The sequence below is a fragment of the Rhinichthys klamathensis genome, unplaced genomic scaffold (assembly GCF_029890125.1).
Source record: "Rhinichthys klamathensis goyatoka isolate OS25496 unplaced genomic scaffold, OSU_Roscu_1.1 h1tg000358l_1, whole genome shotgun sequence".
Lineage (NCBI taxonomy): Eukaryota > Metazoa > Chordata > Actinopteri > Cypriniformes > Leuciscidae > Rhinichthys > Rhinichthys klamathensis.
The window spans coordinates 389,039-414,146 of record NW_026606867.1 but is presented as its reverse complement, the minus strand read 5'-3'; the positions used below and the strand labels follow the sequence as shown (position 1 = coordinate 414,146).

The following is a 25,108-nucleotide window of genomic DNA, read 5'->3' as shown; positions in this document are numbered from 1 at the left end:
TGAGTTGGTTTGAGACATGTATAAAATATGTTATTTTTAAATCATTTCACATTCAGAAAGCACTGTCACGCTGAAAATTGATGAGAACTGAATGAAGAGTTTTGAAAAAGTGACCAATGTATTGAGGTCCTAGAGTGTAAAAAAACCCAAAAAACAATACTTTAAAAAAGCAACAAGAAATGTGTACATTATAAAGTTTCAGTATAAAGTTTGATTAAACGGCAATAACATCCTGTAGAGAATGCATGAAAAACTTGTGTCTTAATACTTTATTGAACTTTTTAAGACCAAAAAAGTTTTTACAATAAAAGCATATTTTTAGGAAGCACTTCTATAGAAATGACAAACATAATTTGTTGAAAACATTTAAGTGGACTCAGCCTAAAGGTTTTGAACAAACAAGAGGCAAAAACAACAAATATTTACAAATACATATAAATACATTATAATTTAAAGACACCTCTCACATAGACATGTCAGAGTCTGATCACCACATTATTTCATCCTTCCATGAAATGAAGCTGAAATCACTTTGGTGAATCTCTGGAATGTCTTATAAACCAATTCTGAGAGTAAAAACGTAAATATTTATAAACTTAGTGCACATTCAATATTTCAAGTGTCCTGGTTTGGTTCCAGTGTAGTTGCTTGAAACCTACAGTGCAGCTACATTTTATAGACCTGGTTGTGCATAGATGTCACACTGACAGATAGACTGGGCCAGCACAATCCGTCTTGCTAAACAGAGCCTGGCCAGACCGCTGGTTTACTGTCTGGCATCCAGCGGCTGAAGGAGTGCATCCGTACGCTCTTGAGCCTTGGTTAGCTGAACCAGGCAGTATCAGTATTTGAGAGCAGGATCAGTCCGCATCCTGTTCTACACACTACCAGATAGTCACCTTTACTTGTGTTGTCATTCAAAATCGTCCTCGTATTCATCCAGGTCCAGGTTACTGTGACGGTTGGGAATCTCAAAGAGATGTCTCTTCTCGCTCCGAAGGTCAAAAGCACATGTAATGTGATCAACTGGGTCCAGAGCATTGTCATAGCTAAAAAAACAAAAACAAAACACAAAATTGTGTTACAAAATATCATAATGCACAATAGGGCTGGGTAAAAAATATAGATTTCTCGATAATAATCGATTCTCATTTTTACGAACCGATATCGATTCTTAAATCTTGAGAATCGATTAGTTACCCTGTTTTCATTTGATGAATGAATGGAACCTTGTAGTGCGCATCCCATCCAATAAATCGCAATAATCTTTGTGCTTTGTTACTATTGATACTAAAAGTCTCAGATTTCTAAGTACGTCCATTTTCTTACGAAATTCAAAAACAAATACCGTTTTGGCGTGAGATCGCTCTGGCTCAGCTCAGCTCAAGAGAAGCAGCAGCGCGGAGCGCACATGATCTCCTCCTCTGCCTTAATAATACCAGTTACAGCGCGAAATAAACATGAATGAGCATCTGAAAGTGTGTTAAAAGATAGAGTACAACTTATCGAAATCCATATCATATCACATGGAATCGCTCAATTAGTGTTTCAACCATGGAAAGATGTCAGTAAAACAACTTGTAAACAATGTCATGTAACGTCACATTTACCTCAGAAAAACCATATTTGACCATAAACTCATTAGTCAGCTAGACTAATTTACTCTAAAGAGGAGCATTTTGCTAAATATAGGCACCATATTACATATTCATTATAATTTTTAATGTTCTTCGATATATTGCATGTTTGAATAAATCTGGCAAGTTTTTATTACAGCCACCATTTAAATGTTTATATTTCATATAACTTTATTATTATAAAAATAAATAAAAGTGTAATTTAAGTGTTTGTATAGCTACAAATCAGTTAATTTTTACCTTCAATATTATAGTAGGCTAACGAAGCCTAAGTAGGCTACAACTGACTCCCATAGTTTACAGCATTAGTTAAGAGATTTGTTTTCCTTGAGAAAATTTGCCATGTATTGTACCTGATATCCAAAATAATCAATATTGAATCGAAATCGAATTGCAAGCTTGTGAATCGAAATCGAATTGTGAAATTTGTGTCAATACCCAGCCCTATAATGCAGTGATTCATCTCAGAGCTGGCCAGTTTGGTTCAATACTTGTGGAGAAAAATGGAAAAAACACAATTTTACTACCAACTAAATGGCAAATGGATAAGGAACTGATGTAAAAAAAGACACCTGACAATACTGAAAAGAGTTTGTTGGAAATTTTAGCATGTAAAACATACTTTAGTCCGATATCTGATGAGCAAAACGTGGAGGAACCCACGACGGAACAGAAGTGGAGGAGAACATGGAAGGAACCTCAACCTGCACCTACAGTGTCTTACCTGTTTCAACTCTACTCATCCTGCCATTAGAAGTCTGTGCTGATCCTAAAATCGTCACACAAAACCTCATCAGCCCTCCGATCACTGACTCAGTGCAGTGACAATGCAGCAAATGACACAAGTGGATTGATGTTATCAAACTGCAGCATGAGGTGAAGGACTGAGTCTAGACATGCAGCTTAGAGGTTGTTTCCAGCAGAGAACGTGAGTGCTGCACGTTCATCTATGATGCTGCGCACTGATAAAAATGTGGTCTGTGTTTATAAGAAACATTCTTACCCATCGTTATACTGCTCGTTCGCAGTTTCCTCTGCCACCAAGTTATCATACTCCTCTACAGCATATCTCTCCCAGTCAGAAATCTCCTGTCCCATTGTCTCAGTATCCTATAAAATGACATACAAAGAACACCAAAATTATTACAGCATCTAAATGACCATAACAGCAATAAAATTATATAAATAATCTGTTGTTCATTACCCTTGCAGCCATTAAGGGATCCCTCTGTTCATGGTCTAGGTACTTCTCAATGTTGAAGAACGTGTCAAAGAAAATATGGGAAAGCTTACATCTCTTCAAGTCCCTGAGAGTGATCTTTCCTAACAAAAATAAGAGCACATGGTTAAAGACGCTGCAAGTGATTTCACTGTTTTGCTTACTTTTGCTAGGAGGATGTGATCTAATTCAGTGACTACTTCAGAATGATGGCAGATGAGCATGCAAATAAAAAAATACCTAGGAAGTTTGATCCAAGAAAAAGTTATGCATCTTTTCAAATAATACCTGGGATTTCTGGCTTGACCATATCTAACATTTGGCACAGGCAGTCCTCGAAAGGCAATGGTTCAATGGCCAAAGCCTCAAGCTTCTGACACTGTTCCTGGTAGAAGTACTGAAGTTCATACATGGACAGAACTCCATCCCCATCCAGATCCATACAGCGAAACCAGTACTCTATGCTATACAAAGGAACAAATAAGAAAGAATTGACTAATTAATGATCAAGGCAGTTGTTAGTTGCAGCCCTAACATTTTGATAAAAACCCACTAAACCATTTACAAAATCTACAAGCAATAATTAAAAAAAATTACCTGGTCTCAGTCTTTTTGTCCTCCTCAGATATGAGGAACCATACGAAGTCAGCATAGTTTAGCTTGGCCTCTTTATGAACCTTTCTGTCCCTGAGCATCAGAGAATAATTAACCACAGCACTCATAAAATCTATAACAATATGATACATTACACGCATGCTACACGAGGGAACAAAAAAAGAAAGTCTGTAAAATGAAAGATGGTACCTGGATATAGCTCCAGAGAATAGTCTCTCAATCATTCGGTGGGAAATGGCTGTCAAAGAGAGCAGAAAAATCACATGACAGTCTTATCCTTTATGCTTAAATAGGGTAATAATTCGCTGTCAAAGGTTGTAAATATTGTACATTGCAACAGCAAGACACAGTGATTTAATATCCTTATTTTATCATTTTAAAAAGACACAACGATGCCTGAAAGGAGATAAAATTATTAGAGTGCCAGACATGCCGTCATGGTAGTAAATTGAATGAAGTGCGCTGAAATTTGAACATCAATTTCCTCTAAGCTCATACTGCAGCAAACAGAAACACATGCAGTCAAGTGCTGCTGGAGGGGATGGATATTTAAAGTCACCTCCAGCAATAAGCAGCCAATCGTTAAACAGCATGTCAGAAAAGTGAAATGGTCTTAAAACCGCAGCGGGTGGACGGGTACCTTGATCGTTGTGTCGCGTCAGGTCTCTCTGGTCTATGTACAAGTCGTGATCTGTGTCCAGCTCCCAGAACTTACAGTAGATGACATAAAAATGTTCATAGGAGAAGAACTCTGTCAACTGGTTAATCTCTTCCTCCTCTTCCAGTAATGCCACATTCTGTTGGGAAACATTTTTACCATTACACAACGGAAAAGCTTAGTCACATAAATTATAGGTAGGCCTGCCTGGTTATGATTGTTTTAGAAAAATCAAATCAGCACTATAAATTCCATTCCCATATTGCATTCAAAATGAAAACTAGGGGCTTCCACCAGATAGCCTTAAAAAGCAGCGTGAGAGTTAAATCTATTACTATTGATAGTAATTAACATAAATCATATTTAAAATCTACAATAACAATAATAACAACAATAGTATATAAATCAGCCATTAATCTAAAATAATATTAATGTGGGCTAGGTTTAAAAAAAAGAAACAGCTGTGCATTTTAAAACACTATATATTGAGCAAACACTATCTTTTTGTTTATTTTAGTTACAATTATATCTATCAGTTAGTATGACAATTAACTGTCAAATGTTCATTACAGTCCTAGATAGAGTCGCAACATATTTACCTGTAAAAAAGTACTTCGCCTGAGTTCTGGACATGTTATTTTTCCAGTCCACGAGCGGTTTACATTATAAAATATCCTTTGGACTACCTGTTGGCAGAAGCAGCACTTTGTTGAACATCAGGCTCATTGAATCATCTGTCAACTGTCCAGACTTATGGTGCACAAAACAATAACTGTGTAAATAGTCAGTTCATGTTATTTGAAGTTTCAGTTAATGGTGCAAATCTATGTTTCATATACAAAAAGAAAAATACTACTACCAGCTGATTAGTAACTAGAAAAATATTGGAAGAATTCCTTACAGTTGTAATGTAGCGTGAGTGAAAGTCTGAAGCCTCCCTTAGAAATGCCAGACCTGTATGTGAATCCACCACATCCTTAAAAAAAAAAAAAAAAAAAAACATAAAAATGATTCATACACCAATATAACATCAAAGTCAGCATATAATAACTGACACTGCTTACAGAAAAAAAAGCCTAATGTTAAATCCATTTGTGTGCGAAGAGGCTCTGGATTAGATTACAGAGAAAAGGCGAATCATTCTGTCCACTTGCAGAGGATAATGTTTTGGTACAAGACGTGTGGAAATGTTAAAGGTATTAAACCTCTAAGAACAAAGGGCTGATTTTAAGGCCTCAGTTTCAGTCTCTGCATATATATGGCCCACTGACTTTTCCTATCAAGTGCGTTCATCAGCAGAGAAGCAAAGATTTTTCTCATGCATGTTTCATAGTCAAATATTGGTATACATGCGTAAAAAGTGATAAATTGCGACAACTTATTTTGGGGGAGGTGCGAGACTCTTTGACCCTACCTAATGTGAAATTAAACAATAGAAAAACACATAAATCACTGCTGTAAAGGAGCAGACGGGAACAGGCCAATCTACTCCATAGCAATACTTATTTCATTCATCAAAACGGTCAAAGCAATTGCTAAAGCTACACAATACAAATTAAAGCGCAGACGCCAGAATAGATCTCTTCCACCGTGCACGGCCAATCCCGCCAGTGAATATAAATGATATGTCCATCACTGAACTCAAAGAATGCACTTCTGCGCACAATTATTTTAGGACATTTAGTGCCACATTTGGAATTTTGCAAGTACATAAAAACAAGGAATGAGAGAGCAAATAACATGAAGCCGAAATATCGATGCTCAGCGTGTTTTGACTTGTGTTCTCAGTGGTAGGTCCAACACTCTGTACCTGCAGGAATGGAATAAAGTCCTCCTGTTCCAAATAATTGCAGCCAGGCTTGGCCAGAAGGTGAAGAAATTTGGATGCGTCATCATGACAGGTCTGAAGCACTCTGTGGAGAGGAAACAGATGGTTTCAGGCTCCATCTCACCCTTTCAAAAAGCAATATGGTCTCCAAAACCCTTCACGTTAAATATGTGGCTTCGGATTAATGGAATCTACAAATGAGGCTCTGGAATTCACGCTCAGCCAGATCTAATGTACAATGGAGGAATAATCATAAAACAAGTTTTTTTTTTTTTTTTACCTTTACAGACAAGACAGTCCCCTCCCCTTCTCCAAAAGCAAAAACAAAACCACAAACCTCTGCAGGGACACCTAAAATAAACTGCAGTATCATACCAAAATTGTACACAGAGAGCTCACATCACTTCAGCTCTTGATAAAAGGATATTCACGCACTTGTGTAGCCACTGACCACTGTAGACATTAATGCGAAAGGGCCATGTGAAGAGAACTATTGTCTTACTTTCGCCACATTGCCACAAACTTGTGAACGGACACATATCCCCTCCTGTCTCCTCCGGCAGCATGGAACAATGGAGCTTTCCAATAGAGTGGGCACTCACAGGCCTGCAAAGAGACAATAGGGTCACACAGAAATAGACCTCAGGGTGACAAAATAGGTCAAGATGTCATGTACTTCAAAACAAACGTTATATTTCTATCTAATTAATTAAGTGCCAAACAAACTGTAAAGTTTTGAGATCGGAAAGTTACAGAAGAGTATCTTCTGCAACACTATAATCATTCTCTTTTAAACAAGCAATTCAGCACAATCAGAGGTTTCTGCTAAGTGCTTGAACACTATGACTACATCTTTCACATATCCTGTAGGAACTATAAATTGGGCTAATTAGCAAAGATTATGTTTTTAAATCATTCTGTTTAAATTTCTGAACCCTGTCGTTAACCTAGACGGCGGCTTCTCAGGATAAATAATTCAACACATAACAGAGGTGATATTTCTCCACTGTCTACAGGAAAATTAAAACCTTTCAACTTGTAAACAGTTATAAGTTAGTTACACAAATGAACAATTTGCTGAGCAGGTAAAGGTGGCACGTTACAATCCACACTTACCTTGGCGACTAGCCCCATGTCTTTAATAGTGACTCTTTCATCAGGAAATTGAGAAAACATTTGTTCTATCTTGGAAATGAGATTGTCTATGTTGATGTTGGCCTGGGGCTGCCCTCGAGGGAAGTAGAACTTTGGAATGGTTTCACTTAAAGCTGGTGTAACGGGCTCCTCTTTCTTAACCTGCGCCTGCTGAACAGACAGAAATAATAACCATTAGCCACAAGACTCATCGTGGGAGAGATGTATGGTTGCTCTGAAAATTTCACCTCAATCAGCATTTCACATTGATGGTTTAATTTAGTCGCGTTACTTGCCAGTATGCGTAAAACACAATTCAAAAGAATTTTGACAGATGCACACCTCGCAAATGACTTTGAGGAGGCTGAGGCTTGCAATATTTTTTGGGATACCCATTCCACATGATGCAGTACCCAAGACAAGGATAAGAACATGTCGTGGATAATTGTTTGAAACATTAGCAGTGATTAATTAATGCCTTCAATTGATCTTAATACACTAATATATCAAATATACTAATATTTTTTTCAAATAGATGAAAAACAAAAACAAAAAACACTTTCCACCTGTTTACAGAAAAAAGGCACAGGACATAATTGCTTTTGTAGTAATTAAGAACTACTATGATTTTTGACTGGGTCTGGATGAACTTGAAATAAGAAAACTTTCTGCAGAGTGATACCCCATGCTAACCTGTTATCCTTTGTCAATTATTTGCTGGAATGTTCTGAAAGAACAGTTTTAAAGTTAGGGTTAGCACATTAGGGTAAGGGTAGGGTAAACAGTTAGGGTAAGTTCTGTTTGATACATTACCTTGCTAGGACAGCATCAGATATAAACTATTGGATTGGTTATACATTTTGTAAAGCATTTAATTACACTGACTAAAAAAAAAAAAAAATCTAAAAGAGTTTATAAAACAAGAGGAACAATCAGAGATAAATGTTGGTATTTGCTTGGCAAAGCCATGCCTGGCTGAAACATTCAAGTAGTTTAAAAAACCTTGAAATTTGTGGAACAGGCTGAATGACTGCAGAGTTGGGAGGTAGTTTGAAAACTCCAAAGTAGTTACATTTAAAAAAAATTGTGGGGGACTTTGGACAAAGACATCATACTGTTATTGTGTACACTTTTCTCAATGACAAAACGTTCTTCATGCCCAAATGTTTTGTGAACACTTGTAGTTAAATTCCTCATATTACTGATTTTCCAAAGGCTCAGCTTCCCACAGTAACTTAAAACCTCAACTATTTGAGTGTCAAGCTGCAGCTGTGAAGATCTTGACCCCCTAGAACTTACACAGAGGAGAAAAAAACTCCAAAGCCCACTCTCTGGAATAAGCAACATTACACTGAATAAATTATTTAGCATTTCTGTATTAGACACATACATGTAGACTTCAGACAACTTGACGCTTTCTGTACAGCAGTTTTATACTGAGGGATGCAAATATTTGTACATCAAGGCAATGATTTAGGTGACAATATTTGGTTCTTGTGAGATGCAAGCTGATCATAACCATCATTTATTCGGGCAGAAAATTAAGGATCACAATATTTTGTGATCCTTAATTTTTATTATGTTACTCCTTCCAAATCCACGGTAAACCTCTCAGTCCACAAAGCTCTGGTGCATTCACATTAAATTGAATTTATTTCACTAACTTGACATGACATTAAATGTAATAAATTATTAAATAAGCAGGACCTGGAGTGTGCTGCATACACAAATGCATTTCATGCAATAGAAAGCAACAGTGAACACCTAATTTAGTGGGCTTATATATTTTAAATAATTATTTTCTTCCCTCAGATTTCAAAAACTTATACCGGATATATGGGTTCCTACACATTTATTTAAAAATTATATACTATTCCAGACTCAAACATCCAAACCTATCTGTAGATTTTTCACACAATATTTAACATAAATGGTTCATACAGCATTATTTTCAGCATTATATTTGGCATATAATACTGTAATCTGTAATACTTTTATTTTATTTTTTTCATTGGTTTTCACAAAGTTGTTAACACGCCCTTACATGATGAGAAGAACCTAAAATGCTTTATAACCTGAATATATTCACCTCTGCTCTGACACATCAGTTGAATTCTGTAAATGTGGTTTGATGTGGCACAATCACCAAAGAGTAAAGTACAGTCTGATTTAAATAATAATTTTCTCCTTTATCCGTTGCTAGTTTGAGTGGCACAGCCACACACACACACACACACACACATTCTTTTAGTGAGGTTCAAAGAGACTCGCCTATGGTAAAGACAAACAGTTTTGCGTAATGAAAATGTGCGCCTTGAATTCATTCAGTCATGTTCGATAATCACTAAACGATCATTAAACTTGCGCCATGAAAACACCCTGCTTGTAAGACAATTTTTTTTGTTGTTGTTGAAATTCTTAATTTTATATTTTAGAAAACTGAATGGGGCAATAGTCTTGAAAAACAAAAATATTTTTCCATACTTATCCAGATTCCAGACCTGGAAATTACTCAAATTAAATTCCATCCATACTTTTCCAAACTGCGTAGGTAGGAATCCTAATAATTTTAAACAAAACAAAAAAGTATTTGAAAACCAAAACACCACAAATCTTACAAGACCGTGTAATTGATTTATTTTCAATTACGGTACTCATTCCAAAAATGATTGTGAATGATGCAATTGAAACAAAAAATAGGCTACATTGTATAATTGAAAACATTGTATAGTCATCTAGCATACAATTGTTTTATTCCAATAAATATAAATGTTACATTTTATATATACAATTTTTACAATTATAAATTTGATTCCAAAGAATACAGCTTTTTGTGGTTTAATAAATCATAAATCCATATCGCAACTTCAATTATCAACTGGGCAGCTTACTTCGTGCACTATATGGAGCAATAAAAACAGCACATGGACACAGCCGTATTTCTTCTCAGTAAACACCTTCAGGAACTGTTTACATGTCTAACAAAATTTGATGACTTTATAATCTTAGGTGTCGTGTAATCCTGACTGTTGTTTACTTCTTGCTTTAGTCTCTTGCGATCTCATTCTAGAGACATCCACAACGTATGTTCAGCAGTAAACTGTTACTAATCAGTAAAAGTAGTGACAACTTATATGCAACAAACTAAGCTTTTGCTTTTAAAAACACTAACTTATAGTACCCTATATGGAAGTTTGGAAGCTTAACGCATTTAGAAAGTCTCTCTCTGATGTGGCATGCAGGGGATTCTGCTCAGTGTAACCCACTGTGAGAGATGCATGCATTTTATCTAGCCTTCTCCAGTCAGTGTCAGCCATGTCTATAAAAGGGAATGACCATCATCAACTCCAGCACAGGGCAGACAGAGCCTCTTGCTCAATCTTAAACATTTGGATGCTATAAAAACACTGATAATCCTCTGGTCTAAGTTATTTTATATATGTAAAACATTTTGTTTTGCAAAATGCCATTGCTATAATTACACACCTCAGGAACGCAAACATCAGATCACTTCGTCACTGAGACTGACAAGTGCCAGCAATAAGCAAACAAAAGCTTTGATGGTTTCACACAGAACATATAAGACAACCTGCCTGTCCTTGCTGGAAGGCTTTGAGCCTCTTCTTAAAGCGAGAGGGCAGCACAAAGTCGCAGCCGCGAGCCAGCAGTGCCAACTCTTTCCTCAGGTCAGGGTCCTGTCGTAAAGAGATCTCCTTCATTCTCATACTGCTGTCAGCTAATGGAGCCAGTGTGGCAGACAGTACGCACTCTGGGGTCAGGATAATCTTGTCCAGTGACTGTCCCGCCACAGGACACTCCTCTGCCTGTCTTTATCAAAGCACCAGCTCTCTTAATGGTGAGCGGCAGCTGCTCTCCTCAGCCGTGCAGTAGCCTGAATCACAGCCCTGCCTGTTGCTCCACACATCCAATAGTGGCTGGTAGAGGTCACAGTCCTATCCTGAAAAGTCACTGTGGGTAGATAGGACGAGGGTGTTTGTGTGAGAGCAGTGGAGTTGGGGGGGTGTGGAGGTGGATCTGCCCTTTTCAGTGTGCATTCCACAGCTCTCATAGAGGTTATGTAAAGGTCACAAACCTGTTCACTTGGAACCCTGTGATTGCAGGAGATCCAGCAGCTACCAAGAACAATACTGATAACTGCAATAGGATTAGGGCTGCAACAAACGATTATTTTGATAATCGATTAATCTAACGATTATTAGAACGATTAATCATCGATTATTTCGCAGACTAATCAGTAAGTTTGGAACGATTATTCAGCTTTTTCAATTATTTAAAACATTGAGTTATACATATTCTAACTATAATATAAAAAAGAAAATCACTTCAGCTTTTGAAATAGTTGTTTTAATGAACTTTGAGCCAACTAAACAGGTCATTCTCTTTAAGTTTTCAGATTTCGGTCCAACTCAAATCACACACAAATGCTCTCTAAGCATTGTTTAATAGGCCCACTGCTTTTCTTAGAACTGAAACAGAAAAAGGGACATTTACTTCAGGACACAAAGAATGGTAAAATATTAATCTGCAAACAATTATTATAATTATAAAATTACAATCTTTTTTTACATGACAATTGAGCTGACAGAGACGTTCTCATTCACCTTTTAATTTATAGTATGAAAAAGTAACTGCCATGATATTCTTCCTATATCATAGGAAGGATAGGCCTATAACATCTCGTTTTGTAAGTCTTCATGATTATTGAACAAAATACAGGCAAGTGATAAGACTATAATAATACCTAATATACTAATAGTTACAATAATAAAAACAGCCCTGACTCCTAAGCTCGATCAAGCTTTATTCTATACAAAATAAGTCATCACATTACTGTAATTATATTACTATTGATAATATTATTACTATTATTAGTAGTATTGCATTCTCTAATAAAGAGAGATTTACCGCTGGTTAGTAAGCTCCAGCTGGAGAACACTCACTTCTCACCGGCTCCTCTTTTGCCGGGATGTGTCCTCTTGCACTCCAACATGCATGTTGTGCTCCCGTGAAAATTGCACACGACAGCATTCTTGATTTGAAGTTTTGTGAAACTTTCCCAAACCTAAACCTTGCTAGTTCGGATTCGTTTGCACTGTCATAATTCGCGCTGTTTATTCTTCTATCGCAATAGCATTTGTAAGGGCTGCACTACACTCTAGCGCTACAGCGCCGTAGCGGTCAAATCGCGGGATTGCAGGCCCTTACATTAGGTCACGTGAGATCAAACGACTACTCGACAACAAAGATATTTGTCGACAAATTTTTATTGTCGACGTTGTCGACAACGTCGACTAATCGTTGCAGCCCTAAATAGGATGCAACATTTTGATAGATCAGCATACTTTCACAACTATAGAAAGCAATCCAAAGATGTACAATTTGGGAAGCGAATTCTTTTAACAACATACTGACCATTATTAATCAGCTATTAAAAATATAGTTTATCCAAATATAAAAATTCTGTCATAATTTACTCTCATTTTGTTTCAAAGCGGTGTTACTTCTTTTTTTTGTGTACCGCAGAAAGTCTGGAACCACAATTTTTGGGTGAAACATCCCTTTAACTGTTGATCCAAAAGACATGACATTAGCTAAACATGTTTTTAAAAAAGGGCAATATGTCCTTTGTCCTCCTCAGTCTGTTGTGTGATCTCAGACAGCTTCCTTGAAACATGGCTGAAATGCGGGGCTGTCGGCCTAGATTCTTATTTTGCACGTCTTGTGGACGTTAGTGGTACTGAATTGTAATTTAACAGGGTTTTTAATAAATGGATTGTTTTTGTTTTTATTCCAGGTCACGTAAACAAAACTTTGCCCTGGAAAGCTAATTTAATTCACTGCATTGCATGTTTGGTGCTTTTATATGATAAGAGCTGAATGCACTTTGCAACTAAAACGTGCAACATCAACTAATCATCTGTGTGGGGTGGCTATAAGACAGTGTAGGATATTAGAAGAAAAGCACAGATTAAAGACAACTATGGACCCATTCTGAATCTAAATCACTTTAGAGCAGGGGTCGACAACCTTTTTATCATGAAGTGCCAAAACCCCACCCCAATATGTATAAATAAATACACACATATATTTTAAATATTAATAATGGCTAACATGGATATAGAGCAGAAACTTAAATAGGCCTATTTCTGAATACATTTTTCATAAAATGTGTTTTACTTCAGCTATGTGCCTCAGGATGAGATGCCGAACTTTGTTTAAAGTGCAGAAGTTTAAGCGGCGGCTTCCTGAAGGATGCTCAGCTACTTCTCTGGGGCGATGCGTGTTGCAGTAGCGCTGTCATACCTGGGTACTGCGGGAGTCGTTAAAAAAAACGCTTGCATGTTTAGTTTTTACCATTTTAGGAGGAGAAAAATTTACATTTGTGACTTCAACAACAGATGCACTTTGTCCAGTTTCATCTGGATTGCGAAAAAATGTCCTCTCTTTCAGTCTTTTCGTGATTGGATAGCTATCCGATTACACACATGAAAAAAAAAACCACATGAAGTGCAGGTACACATGAACGGTGTTACCATGATGCATCACATTCATTTTGATGTGTGTGGAATGTTTAATAAGGACTCTATACTGAATATCTGAGAAATGTATAGCATGCAGCTAATGGTCACACTAATGGTTTGTCAGAGCTGTGCGCTTTGACTTGCACAGTTTAATTCTAACTCTTTAATAGTATGTATAACTCCTACCTTAATATAACAAGCTGTGTTACTAGAGGAATGATTATAAATTCCCTAAATTCAACACGAGAGATTTTCTTCACACACAGAGTTGCAGTCTGACACATCTTCCCGCCCCTTTTGATTGACAGGATATAATCGGCCCTGATAATCGACTGTTTTTAAACAATTGGCAGATGGCTGATAGTGAAAATAATATAAAAATAATATTCCATTCTCTCGCTTAGTCTCGCTTTCTGATTAGGAACATCGATCATATAGCATTCCTGTGTGAAATAAATGATAATTTTAAAAAAAAAGTCTTTATCAACAAAGTAATCAAATCTAAAAACACTGCATAGTCTTCACTGTATAAATTAGGGGTGTCACGATTCTCCAAATCCTCGATTCGATTACATTTTCGATTCTAAGGTCACGGTTCGATTCGATTCTCGATTTTTACATTTATTTTTTCAAAGCCGAAACCGGCCAATCAGGATGCTCTCTGTCTTAATGCGCTTCATGAGGCACATGCGCAAGATCTCTCGCTCTCTCCTGTGCGCGCGCTATACGGTTTGGAGCACAGTTTTTTCTGTCTCACATGCGCGATTGCGCGCTCTTGCTCGCTCGCTCGCTCATTCCGAGAGATTAAAGCCTTGTTTATACTCGACGCGTCCGCAAGAGCGCGGGTCTCCGCTGACTGCGCGCGCGCCTCTCCAAACGGACGAGGCGTTTAGGGCCCTTACATAGTCAACGCATCGGTACGCATACGCGTGCGCAAGGCTACACATCGCTACGCTTCGGCCGCCATTATGCGTCGATGCGTAGCCAAATGTGTCATCCTAGTTTTTGATACGCGACGCGCCGATGCACGCAATACTATGCGTTGTCGGTGGGGGCGACATTGCAAGTAATGTACATAAAAAGGTATATTATTATGTTTACAGAAGATTTGAATACAATGGCGGGCGAAGAGGAAAAGTTATGCGAGCTTGTTCGTATACATCCTTTGTTGCCGCCGATGTAAAATCAGCAATATGCACTCCTCTTCAGTTGCCATTTTGATCTGAATACTACGTGACCCGACTCTAGACTCTACTACCCCCTGCTGCGCGATCGGTGTATTGCATTTCACGCATCGCCGGTGACGCTTGTGTACTATGAAAAGGAGCGCGTAGCTCGCGTCGCTCGCGTTGCTTGCTCGCGTTGCTCGCGTTGACTATGTAAAGGCCCTTATACTCGACGCGCTCGCCGTTGTGCTATTCTGTGAAACGACAGGGGGCGACTAAAGTAATTGTCCTCTTAACCATCAGGAATCAATGTGAGAAGAAGAAAGGTCCACACGTGACAATGTTTATTTTAGTACATCACCACCAATAACACTACAAAAAGAATCGTGTAAAATCCAGTAAACCCTGAGATTATTATTGTGACATTAGAACAAAATATGTGGATATAAAAACGTATGTAGGATGTAGGCTATACAACTCAATTAACGATCTTTTAAATATTTTCTTATTTCACTAAACATTTAATTAAGTTTAATGGACATTTTATAAAACATGGAACTTTATTTTTATTAAAATGGCTTATGTTTGCTATAGACTCATTTTGTAAATGTAAGAAACTAATTTAAGACGCACAAACTGGATGCCGGTGCGGTGAGACATACATGCTCGGCCAGATTCGGCTCGAAGTCGTTCATCTTCGGATGCGCGCACTGTTACAGCTGCCGATGTTAAGTTCTGTCGATGGGTCTCCTGCATCTGCTGCAGTTGCCATGCTATCTTTTGAATGGCTGTAGCTAAGTTAGAGGAGGTTGACCATATACTCGCAGCTTTTCAACACGCGTGTTCTTCTCCCGCTTGGCACGCCGACCGGACGTGACATGGGGCGTGGCAGTATCGGCGATTCCATTTTTTAATTCGATCGATTCGAAAAAAAATTAATTTCGATCGATTTCGATTTAAAATCGAAATCGTGACACCCCTAGTATAAATGAAATATAGATTAATGCTAGTAAATCTACTAAAGAGCAATTAGTGTTGTTCTCTTTGTCTTTTCTTGATTGATTAACATCAATGACACAGACAGTAGGACTATTAGGCTGCTGTCACTTTAATACCGATTGCATGGATCAAATACTGATACACATGCGACTATTTCCCAATTGTTTATGTTCACTTAAGACATAACCGACGATGTTTAATTCTCACCAAACTGGGGATTTTTACATATCTCTGTGTTTTTAACCCGTTAGGCGCAAACCTGAAGCTCACAGTTTACTTTGTTTGTCCATGTTCCACAGAAAGCCGCTTGAAGAACAGTCACACTTTTGCGACTTAATGCCGTTTTAATAACTCTTTTTTATTATCGATCACGTCCTACAGTTTAGCAAAAATAGACTAAATCTAGCTGATTTGGACGTTACGTTTGGGCTTTTTTTTAGGGAGGAAAGAATGTGTCCCACTGTGAAGGAAAGAAATCACAACACTAATTTATTGCTATCATTGCTGTAGGGTTGCTGTCGTTGCAATGTCTCAAGATTGTCTCTTCTGATTTCATATACAAATAGTTGAATAAATAAGTCTGGTTACCATCTACATACCCAAGGTCAATTTAATCCTGTATAGCAGAACACAAAGCCTAAACTGAACTTAACTAAAAAAAATTACACAAGTATTACTGCCTATGTTTTGTTTATTTTGCTTTCCAAGGCTACAGCTTCCAGCCATTCTGTGGCTTATTATAGATGACAAGTCTTAGTTAGTAGCACAGCGTGGAAGTATTGAATTCAAAGAATGATGGCTGAAGCAGTTGAGGACTATTAAAAGACCCAACATGCTCTGTTTGGGCAACCCCAAGAAACAAATGTATCTTTAGTCCTTTAACAAACATCCGTTCCCAGACTGACTGCAATTACATCAATTCCTTCTAACTGTGTTGATCCAAAGAAACTAAGTCTCTGCGGCTGGGCGTTGTGCATCTGAAAATCCTTTCTTATGCACATATAGTACTGGAACTAATTGGATTAATAAAAGGAGACTTTAGTGACAACTGATCATCTGCCATAAAAGTGAGTGAATATGCACTGAAGGCTTGGAGCCAGAGAATCTAACAAACAAAGTGGTGCAAAAATAAAGCCCTGCCTGGCTTAAATAAGTATTTTTAGATGTCAGATCATCGAGTCCGCATTCTTCCACTCATTCCAGTAATAAACAGTTCCTGTTGTCGTCCAATGGCAGGATACTGCACACATTTGATAAGCCTAATCCTCTCACTGCTTTTATTGTACTTTGCTCATCAGTCTATTAAAGAAATATGGAAAACCAACAAAGGGTAAAGGGCCAAAGTAAACTCACTGGTGAACTTGTCAATATTTTTGTTTGTCATTTGGGTCTATTGGAAAGTTTTCTCCTAACAGCACTTTCCCCACCATTTGGCTCTGTGTTTGTGCTATACGTAAAACAACTCTCCACTGTCAGAGTAAGCTGGTACAAACAGAACGAGAAAAAGATCTGCCTGAACAAGAGGTGGCAGCTGTCCGTGCAGATAGTGCCAATTTCCAAACAAAGCTCTGTGTCCAGTCAGTAGAGCCAAGTGGTTGAAGAGAGGATGACCAGCAAGGCAAAAGTGGGGAGCGCTAACAAACATGCTACGATTCAAATGCTGGAGGGGAGAAAAATATAAACACTATGTGATAACTGTTCAGATAACAGAGTTATAAACTGCTAACAAAACAGTCAAACTAAACTTCCAAATAAAAGTCACAAGACTAGGGAAGCACTGATATGAAAATGTCGTCCGCTACCAATAACTGATAATTCTTTATATACAAAAGCCAATAACCGATGTTGGCCGATAAATCTAAATCCAATTTTTTTATATCTTTGAGAGCCTGATTACAAAAACAAGTCTCATCATTAAAAGCCACGTCACAAGCACACAATTATAGTGTTCTTATTATAATTTGATGTAGCCTGCTGCCTATATGACAGACTTAAATGTTGCACTTAAATCTATTTTCCTTTTTTGTGTATTCCTATCATATTTCAAGCAATTCAAAACCATCACGGTGAACAGTACGTATCTGAAGTGTCTCAGCTGAAGGAAATAAACCATTATAACTTTAATATATCGGCCACATTTTCTTATCGGGCCGATAACGGTAACATTAAAAATGAATACCGATACCGATGTGGCAGCCGATATATCGTGCATCCCTACACAAGACAAAATCCCTTTGCAGCTGCATGAAAAACAGAAAGGAAGACAGGACGCAATTGAATGAAACAGAACTCAACTGTCTTGAGACATGTTGTTAAAGTCCCCCTGTACTGTAGTCAATTTTATCCCTTAAAATTCAACTTTGATCACCAAAATGACATTTAAAAAAAATAAATGAATGCCTTAAAATAGCTTGAATGCAACTCTTGCATAGGGTTGTAACGGTATGAGATTTTCATGGTATGATAATCGTCTCAAAAAATATCACGGTTTCACGGTATGGTATTAAACAATCATTATTATTATAATCATCAGCTACAATGACCCTTAAATGAATGAAAACAGATAGGGTTTTTTGGTTGAACATATGGTTTATTTGATTAAAACAAACTTAAATGAAAAAAAAAAAAACTTTATGGAAGTATGAGAATACCTTTTGAAAAAATAAAGCTGCACATCTCCCATTTGAACATGTCTAACAACTGAATTCATAAAACCTTAACTTATTTTTATTCTTAATTTATTAATTATTATTTAAGATAATTATAAGATAATATAATATTTTGAAATGTATTTTATTTTCTCAGAAATTCTGGGTTGTCTGATATAATTTGTCTGGATTCTATGATTTAATACAAATATATTATTGAAAATGCAATCAGATGAAATGTAACAACTTTTGTTTGTCTGAAGACAGAGGTTTACTAAATTAAAAGAGACAAAAACTATATTTCTTAAATAATGTTTAAATAAACTATTATTATTGTTGTTGGTATAACTTTAAGTCGGCTACATTCTATTGTACAATAGTAATACATTTCAGTCATTATTTAAACAAAAAGCTAAACCAAACTTTTATTTTGACAGGTTGTACTAAACTCCTATGAGTTTCAGTCAGAGTGTATTAATTTGACGATGATTATTTTAAATAAAATTATGAAATGCTCATTAAGTTCTCTCAGAGCAGCTCTGGATATGTTCACGTCCTCATATAGTGAGTGAGAAGGTCACGGCATACGCTTTAAAGGTGCCATGTGTTAGAATTGAGGTAAAAATATCCAAAAAATGAGCTACACGCATCAAAAGAATGAGAAGAAATAAGGGTGATGATGTCATTAAAAAAATGACAAGTTATAGTGCTGCAGAGATATCAACCTGAATTAGCATGCTAAACTACTAGCCACGGCCCGATAGGGGTCATAATACCAGTTTCGGCCATGGGAGGCGGTATGCGGGCAACATAACCACCAGCCAAACTGCAATACACGAATAACTCGCACGGCTTGTGGGCGTACTTGAACCTGATGTCAATCGTGTCGAAAGTACAGCCCACTACTACATTTCAGTTCAGGGAAGAGAGCAGACCTATATTATGTTTATTTAATCGCTTTCCTGAGGTAAATCTGACATTTGTTCTCCAGCTATGTTATTGACCTCTGCACGCTGATAAAAAAAAATGATTGGTCGATATTATGTATGAGGAATACATTTTGGTAAGTTGTAGCCTACTGTATCTTTCAACCGTGTTCGTGTTTTTTTACTAGTAGAGATGATCGGTTCACGTGCGCTAGGGATCTGTCGTGTAACATTTACAAGCGCCAAAACAATATTTCTTGTTTGAATTGCGTAATAAAATTGACAGTCTGAGACCTGAGATTTTTTTTATATCATAACTAACCTGCTCTGTCTAGTCTGTCGGTCTCCATGTCCTCTTTGCTTTGCGATTTTTCTATGCGTCACAAAATTGATGTGTGGCGTGGGAGCGTGTCAAAAGTGTCAATTGCGTGTGTCTCACAGTGAATTCGTGAGAGTTGGCAGTTCTGAATGGTGCTAGCTTGGTCAACATCAGCGAATGCTGTCTGTCAAATTAATGTAATTCAAACTAACAATAAAAATGTAATATGAACAAAACGAATATGAACATATTCACTGGTAAAGGTGAAGGAGTAGCTTGAAGATGTCATATTTAAAAATCACTTGACATCAACCAACGTTCCTCTGGAGTCAAAACGTCCTCTATTAGGAGTTGGCTCGGCTTCATAGACAGTAAAAGAGTTGGAGTTGGCTCGGCTTCGGCTATGGCTCTAGGGTCGTTGTAAAGGTAGGGGCGGAGCATAGAGACTATGCCGTTTCTCGTTTGTTACTCTAGAGTAGACCAACTCACTTTCTGGAGGTATACTGCACCCATCTGGTATGGAATGTGGAGTATGAATTTATTTTTTGGCGGACATTACACAAGGCACCCACCATGAGCGTCATTCATACTTGAGTTGTACTAGGCGAAACGGCGCTGCTCATTCACACAGACACGCAGAATATATAGATTTACAGTATAGCAGTTTTTTTGCGCTGTATATTAATAGACACACTCATATAGCGATTGATTGCACATGATATGTGCATATGATTTTTTGCACAGTTATATTTTAGATTTATTCATCCATCTATAAAATCGCGCTTTTTACGTGACATCTGCATTATTGTAAATTCCCTCTGCAACACGGAAATAATACGGCCTTAAGTTATAAATGGAACTATCTGCAGTTCTGATGGTGTTCGCAAATATGGGAGAACATGTTCGGCGTATTTCCTCCTTTTGCAGCCACTCTTCGTCGACATTTCTGGACACAACTGGATATCCATCTTCATGGACAACCCCGCGTTCGTTTTTCGGATACCCAAGTATTCGCACACTGCAAATTTTAACTCTTTTTTTCGGCGGGGGATAGAGATTAGTATTCGCAGCTTCTGTTATGACATTTTCTCTGCTGTACATGTATGGGTGTAGTCTAAGCAGTCAAGTGGAAAGAAGTTGCATACGCGCAGGTGAGATCTGGTTTAATTTTGTTTCCAAAACCGTGGATAAGCAAATGTTCAAGATATGATAATCGTGCATGTCAATATCGCGATTAACCGCCATACCGTTACAACCATATGTACATGGAATCATGAATATGCTAATTAGCCCCGCCGCCACTCACGCCAGCTCATTGATTCACTCAGCCAACTTACTGAGGTAAATGCTGCACAATGCAGGGGCGTAGAATTTAGTAGGGACGCTAGGGACGTGTCCCTACCAATATCCAGTGACTGATATATCCCTAGCAATAATCGATCAAAACTTAAAATATATTTATATATTGATGTCCCCGTCCCCACCAATTTCAAAATCAAACCTACGCCACTGGCACAATGGTATCGATCTTAACAACATCGGACACATAAATGTAATTAATGATTGGCCTTTTGCTTGACTACGTTATCAAACAGCTAATAACATGTTGCTAATGTTACAAACCATGTTCCCGATCGATCCCCATCTCAGAGTCAGGCAGCTGCCTTCTAACAATCATCAGAAATGCTTTGAACAACTCAAAACGTCAGTGGAGAAAGGCATATAGTTCAACATAACATCGTAATATACATCATACACCCGCTATATTGCTAAATCTACCTGATCTTTCATATCAACAGAAAAATATACCGGGATAACCTGGTTTAACCTGACTTTTTTTATGTATTTTGGGCAAGATTTCTACCTTTGACTTTAACATAAATAAACAAATATCAGTTAATTATCTTACATTTTTTAGGCAACATGTCTTAATGACCTCTCACCTTGCAAACAGGAGTGAGGCATGGCAGACACCAAATTATTCTGACCATTAACAGCATCTGACTGAGTTTACGCATACTGTATTACACCATGGACAAATATGTAAACTGACAATGAAGTGTAAGCCAAATTCCCAGTAGTTAATTCCTGCACAGAGGAACCAAGGCTATCTTTACTGGTGTCCTGTGTCAACGCTGGAACAGTTGCTCCGATGAGCATCAGAATGACGTTAATTGAATTTTTAAGTAATACTTTAGAGAATGTGTTTGTATTCTGGAATTCCTATAGCCTTTCAAAATAGAACATACAGGATCAAAAAATTCATTGTGACAAGTTGTGGGCACACGTTGATTGTACCATGCCAGAAACCATAAAATAGCCAACAGTTGTTCCTTCAGCATGAAGGATTACCAAAGCATGTGAGAATAACTAGACATAGAAATCAAAGCTTCCACACACATCTGCTTAACATTTCACAATAAAGAATCACACTGGTCAAATAACATCCCTTACTCAATACTCATGATTTACATTTACTGGCAAAAGATGTCTTTCCTCAAAATGCAATATGTGTCATCCTTGAAGAAACTTGGCAGTTTCTACTTTTACATTTTTTCTATATTATCTTCCCTCAAACTTTAAACAAATTTGGTATGTGACTAAAATAAGACTTTTTCTAATACAAACTAGACAAAATGTAGTTTTCCCTGAAACGTGGACACAGCAGCACAACAGAGTCTTCTTGCATTCCACAGCAGAAGCTAATTTTATCGCAATCTTTTTAATTTCCACAGCAGGTGCATCGATACTACTTATTATATGAATAAGTTGTCTTGATATCAGTTTTCTCTTTTTGGGCCAATACGTGAGGTGTGAATTTAATGACACATTGATCTGATACTGACAACAGGAAGTATCAAGGCATTGCTTTAGTAAAAGATATCCATGCATAATCCAATTTATGAGCTCTGAAACCTCAGCAGCAAAGTCCACCAGAGTCACTGGACAGGACATGATGACAGTCATTACCATTCCAGGGATTGACAGCATTGAGATTCGCCCACCTCTGGCCAGGGTTGAACACATGTACTGGATTTCTTCACACACAAAGACATGCAGAGTTCACAGAGCTCATCTGACCTGAGCAGGAGCCCTACATGCACTAAGCAAGAGCTGCAAAAGCCATTCAGCATCCTCTTGTGGCTAAACCGGGAAAAAGTTGTTTAACCGTCTCTAAGTCGCTGTTAAAAAAAACGGCCAGCACCATCATAAATGATAATAGATAATCACCTTCAAATCTGCGGTTTCTATGTTAAACTATGTAAAAATGTGTTTGGCAAATTCGTTTTACCACTTGAAATGCTAACTATTTGAAAAATAAAATAAACTGTTATGTTTGTATTTGTGATATGAGGGATTGATGGATTTGAGACTGTCCCACGTATGAAAATTGGCAGAATACAAATTTCTTTAGACTGACTGGCCCTGGATACAACAGTCTGCAAGGTGATAGATCAAGGGTCATGCTGCATTGTGAAGAGACTGCTGAACACAGGTGCTTTACCTTCTTAGTGCTGACAGAGCGTCGCAGGGCCCTCGCATTCACTCCAGCTCTGTTATTGCTGCCACTCGCAGATGGCAGCGAGGCGGAAGGAGGGCTGCATGGAGCACCAAGGGCCGCAGTCATTCTGTCCGTCCCATTAATCTTTGATGCAATGTTGTTGTTTTCTGTTAATACCAAAGTGCTTGTGCTCTTAAAATCACCATGGCTTAGATCTATTTCTTCCCCGTTCTTGATTTTGTTGAGGTAGTCTTTTAGCATCGCCTGTGTACTTGGCTCACTCAACCAAAAGAGGAAGAGCTCGTCGACCTTCATCTTCAGGACAGGCTGAAGCGTTTGTGGTGATGCCATTTCTGGTTATCTTCATGCAGCCAAGATCCTCTCTCTCTCAAAAAAAAGATTAAAATGACCTAAAGGATAAAGTAGAAAAGACCATAAAACACCTTTGCCAAACTTAGATGTTTGAACCATGCACTAAGCAATTCACAAATGACTGATTTATATATATATAAAATGTGTAAATATATATATATATATATATATATATATATGTGTGTGTGTGTATGTGTATATATATCTATACATAGACACATAGACACACACACACACACACACACACACACACGACGTAACGTTATATGCGTGCGTGTACCTTTATGTTAAGATTTTCATGTAAATGTCAAACAGAACATAAAAAGCACAATCAAAGGCTTGCTTATCTTCACTCACTACCAAGATGCTTGCATCAATTTACCCTTTACTAAAAGTACTATAGTAAATAAGGTAAGTTAACTAGTAACAAATTATTGTTAGTAGCTACTACTAAAAACTGTGGTAACTTGGTATTCGCTTCCAGTGTCAAAAATACTAGAAATTCAACTCGATAGCGAATGGGTTTTACAGATGTCGTATTTTACGTTACTACATTAACGTTATGGTTTTACATAATAAATGCGGTTTGCTATGATATTGCGGCGTAAACTATGGTTACTAAACATCTACCGCGGAGGACAAAACTAGAGAACACGCCAATATCACTTTGTTTTTCTCACAATTCCACACATAAGCCAGAGAAAGTGTTTAAACAGAACCATAGCTGAAATATGACAGAACTAAGCTGGTTTATAGCTGTTGCTAGCTGACTCCGCGAAGCACACACTTCCAAAGCTAACGGACAACGGGTAAATAATTACATAAACATCACCAGTATTCCACAACATAGATAAAGAAACGTATATCTAATCGGTAAACAGTACAGATTTAAAGATAACTAGTTTGCATTACTCTACCTCCTATTATTAAGATGACTTTCTGTTGTTTTCGTTCATTCATATAAGGGTACACTTTGAATCAAACTCTCGTTTCCTCAGGTAACCGGGAAAAGTTTATATCGCGAGAGTTGCGTGCATTCGCGAACGAGTCCTTCGTTTGAAATGGTTCTTTTAAAGAATCAATCAAACCGATTCGCAAGAAGAAAGCGTTCGAATCGTGTGAGTTGCCGTTTGAAAGTAGCATAACAGAGAGCATTTCTTACGAAAAATAAGTCAGACATTGAAGTGAATTGCTGTTTTTGTCACTCTTCTGAAGATGATTTCATTCACTTGTTTTGGCAATGTACCCACGCAGAGAAATTTTGGTTAAATTTGATAATGTTTATCCAGTCTTATTTTGTAAGACTTTTCTTTCGGTTTATCTATTTCCTACTCAAAAGAGAATATAGGGAAATAATACATTATTAATTTGTGTTTCTTACTTGCTAAATTTCACAACAAAAATGTAGCCTACTGCTTCTAAAACATTTTCATATTGAAAGATGATCTATATGGAAACTATAATTTTCACTAATGCTCTGGAACTATTATAATTTATGTATTTAGCTAGATAGTGCTCAGTCCCCATGTTTTTTCATCATCAC

At 37.4% G+C, this 25,108-nt stretch overlaps 1 protein-coding gene across 4 annotated transcripts; it reads right to left on the bottom strand.

Annotated features, from left to right (window-relative positions):
• Positions 1-250: 250 nt before the first annotated feature.
• ppp2r3b (protein phosphatase 2, regulatory subunit B'', beta) lies at positions 251-24,546 on the bottom strand. 4 transcript variants are annotated; one of them, XM_056232990.1, is made up of 15 exons: positions 24,483-24,546; positions 23,197-23,603; positions 7,074-7,262; positions 6,460-6,563; positions 5,940-6,042; positions 5,031-5,105; positions 4,729-4,815; positions 4,112-4,268; positions 3,661-3,709; positions 3,454-3,543; positions 3,145-3,320; positions 2,842-2,960; positions 2,641-2,747; positions 2,362-2,406; positions 924-1,049 (listed from the first exon to the last, which is right to left on the bottom strand). In XM_056232990.1, the coding sequence occupies exons 2-14, from the start codon at positions 23,542-23,544 to the stop codon at positions 2,388-2,390; spliced, it is 1,623 nt and encodes a 540-aa protein (XP_056088965.1). In that variant the 5' UTR covers positions 23,545-23,603; positions 24,483-24,546; the 3' UTR covers positions 924-1,049; positions 2,362-2,387. The 4 variants fall into 4 exon arrangements, with proteins under 4 accessions (XP_056088964.1, XP_056088963.1, XP_056088966.1 ...); XM_056232989.1 differs by lacking the exon at positions 2,362-2,406 and having other exon boundaries at positions 251-1,049; positions 7,074-7,259; positions 24,483-24,544; XM_056232988.1 differs by lacking the exon at positions 2,362-2,406 and having other exon boundaries at positions 251-1,049; positions 24,483-24,543.
• Between the last annotated feature and the right edge of the window lie 562 nt (positions 24,547-25,108).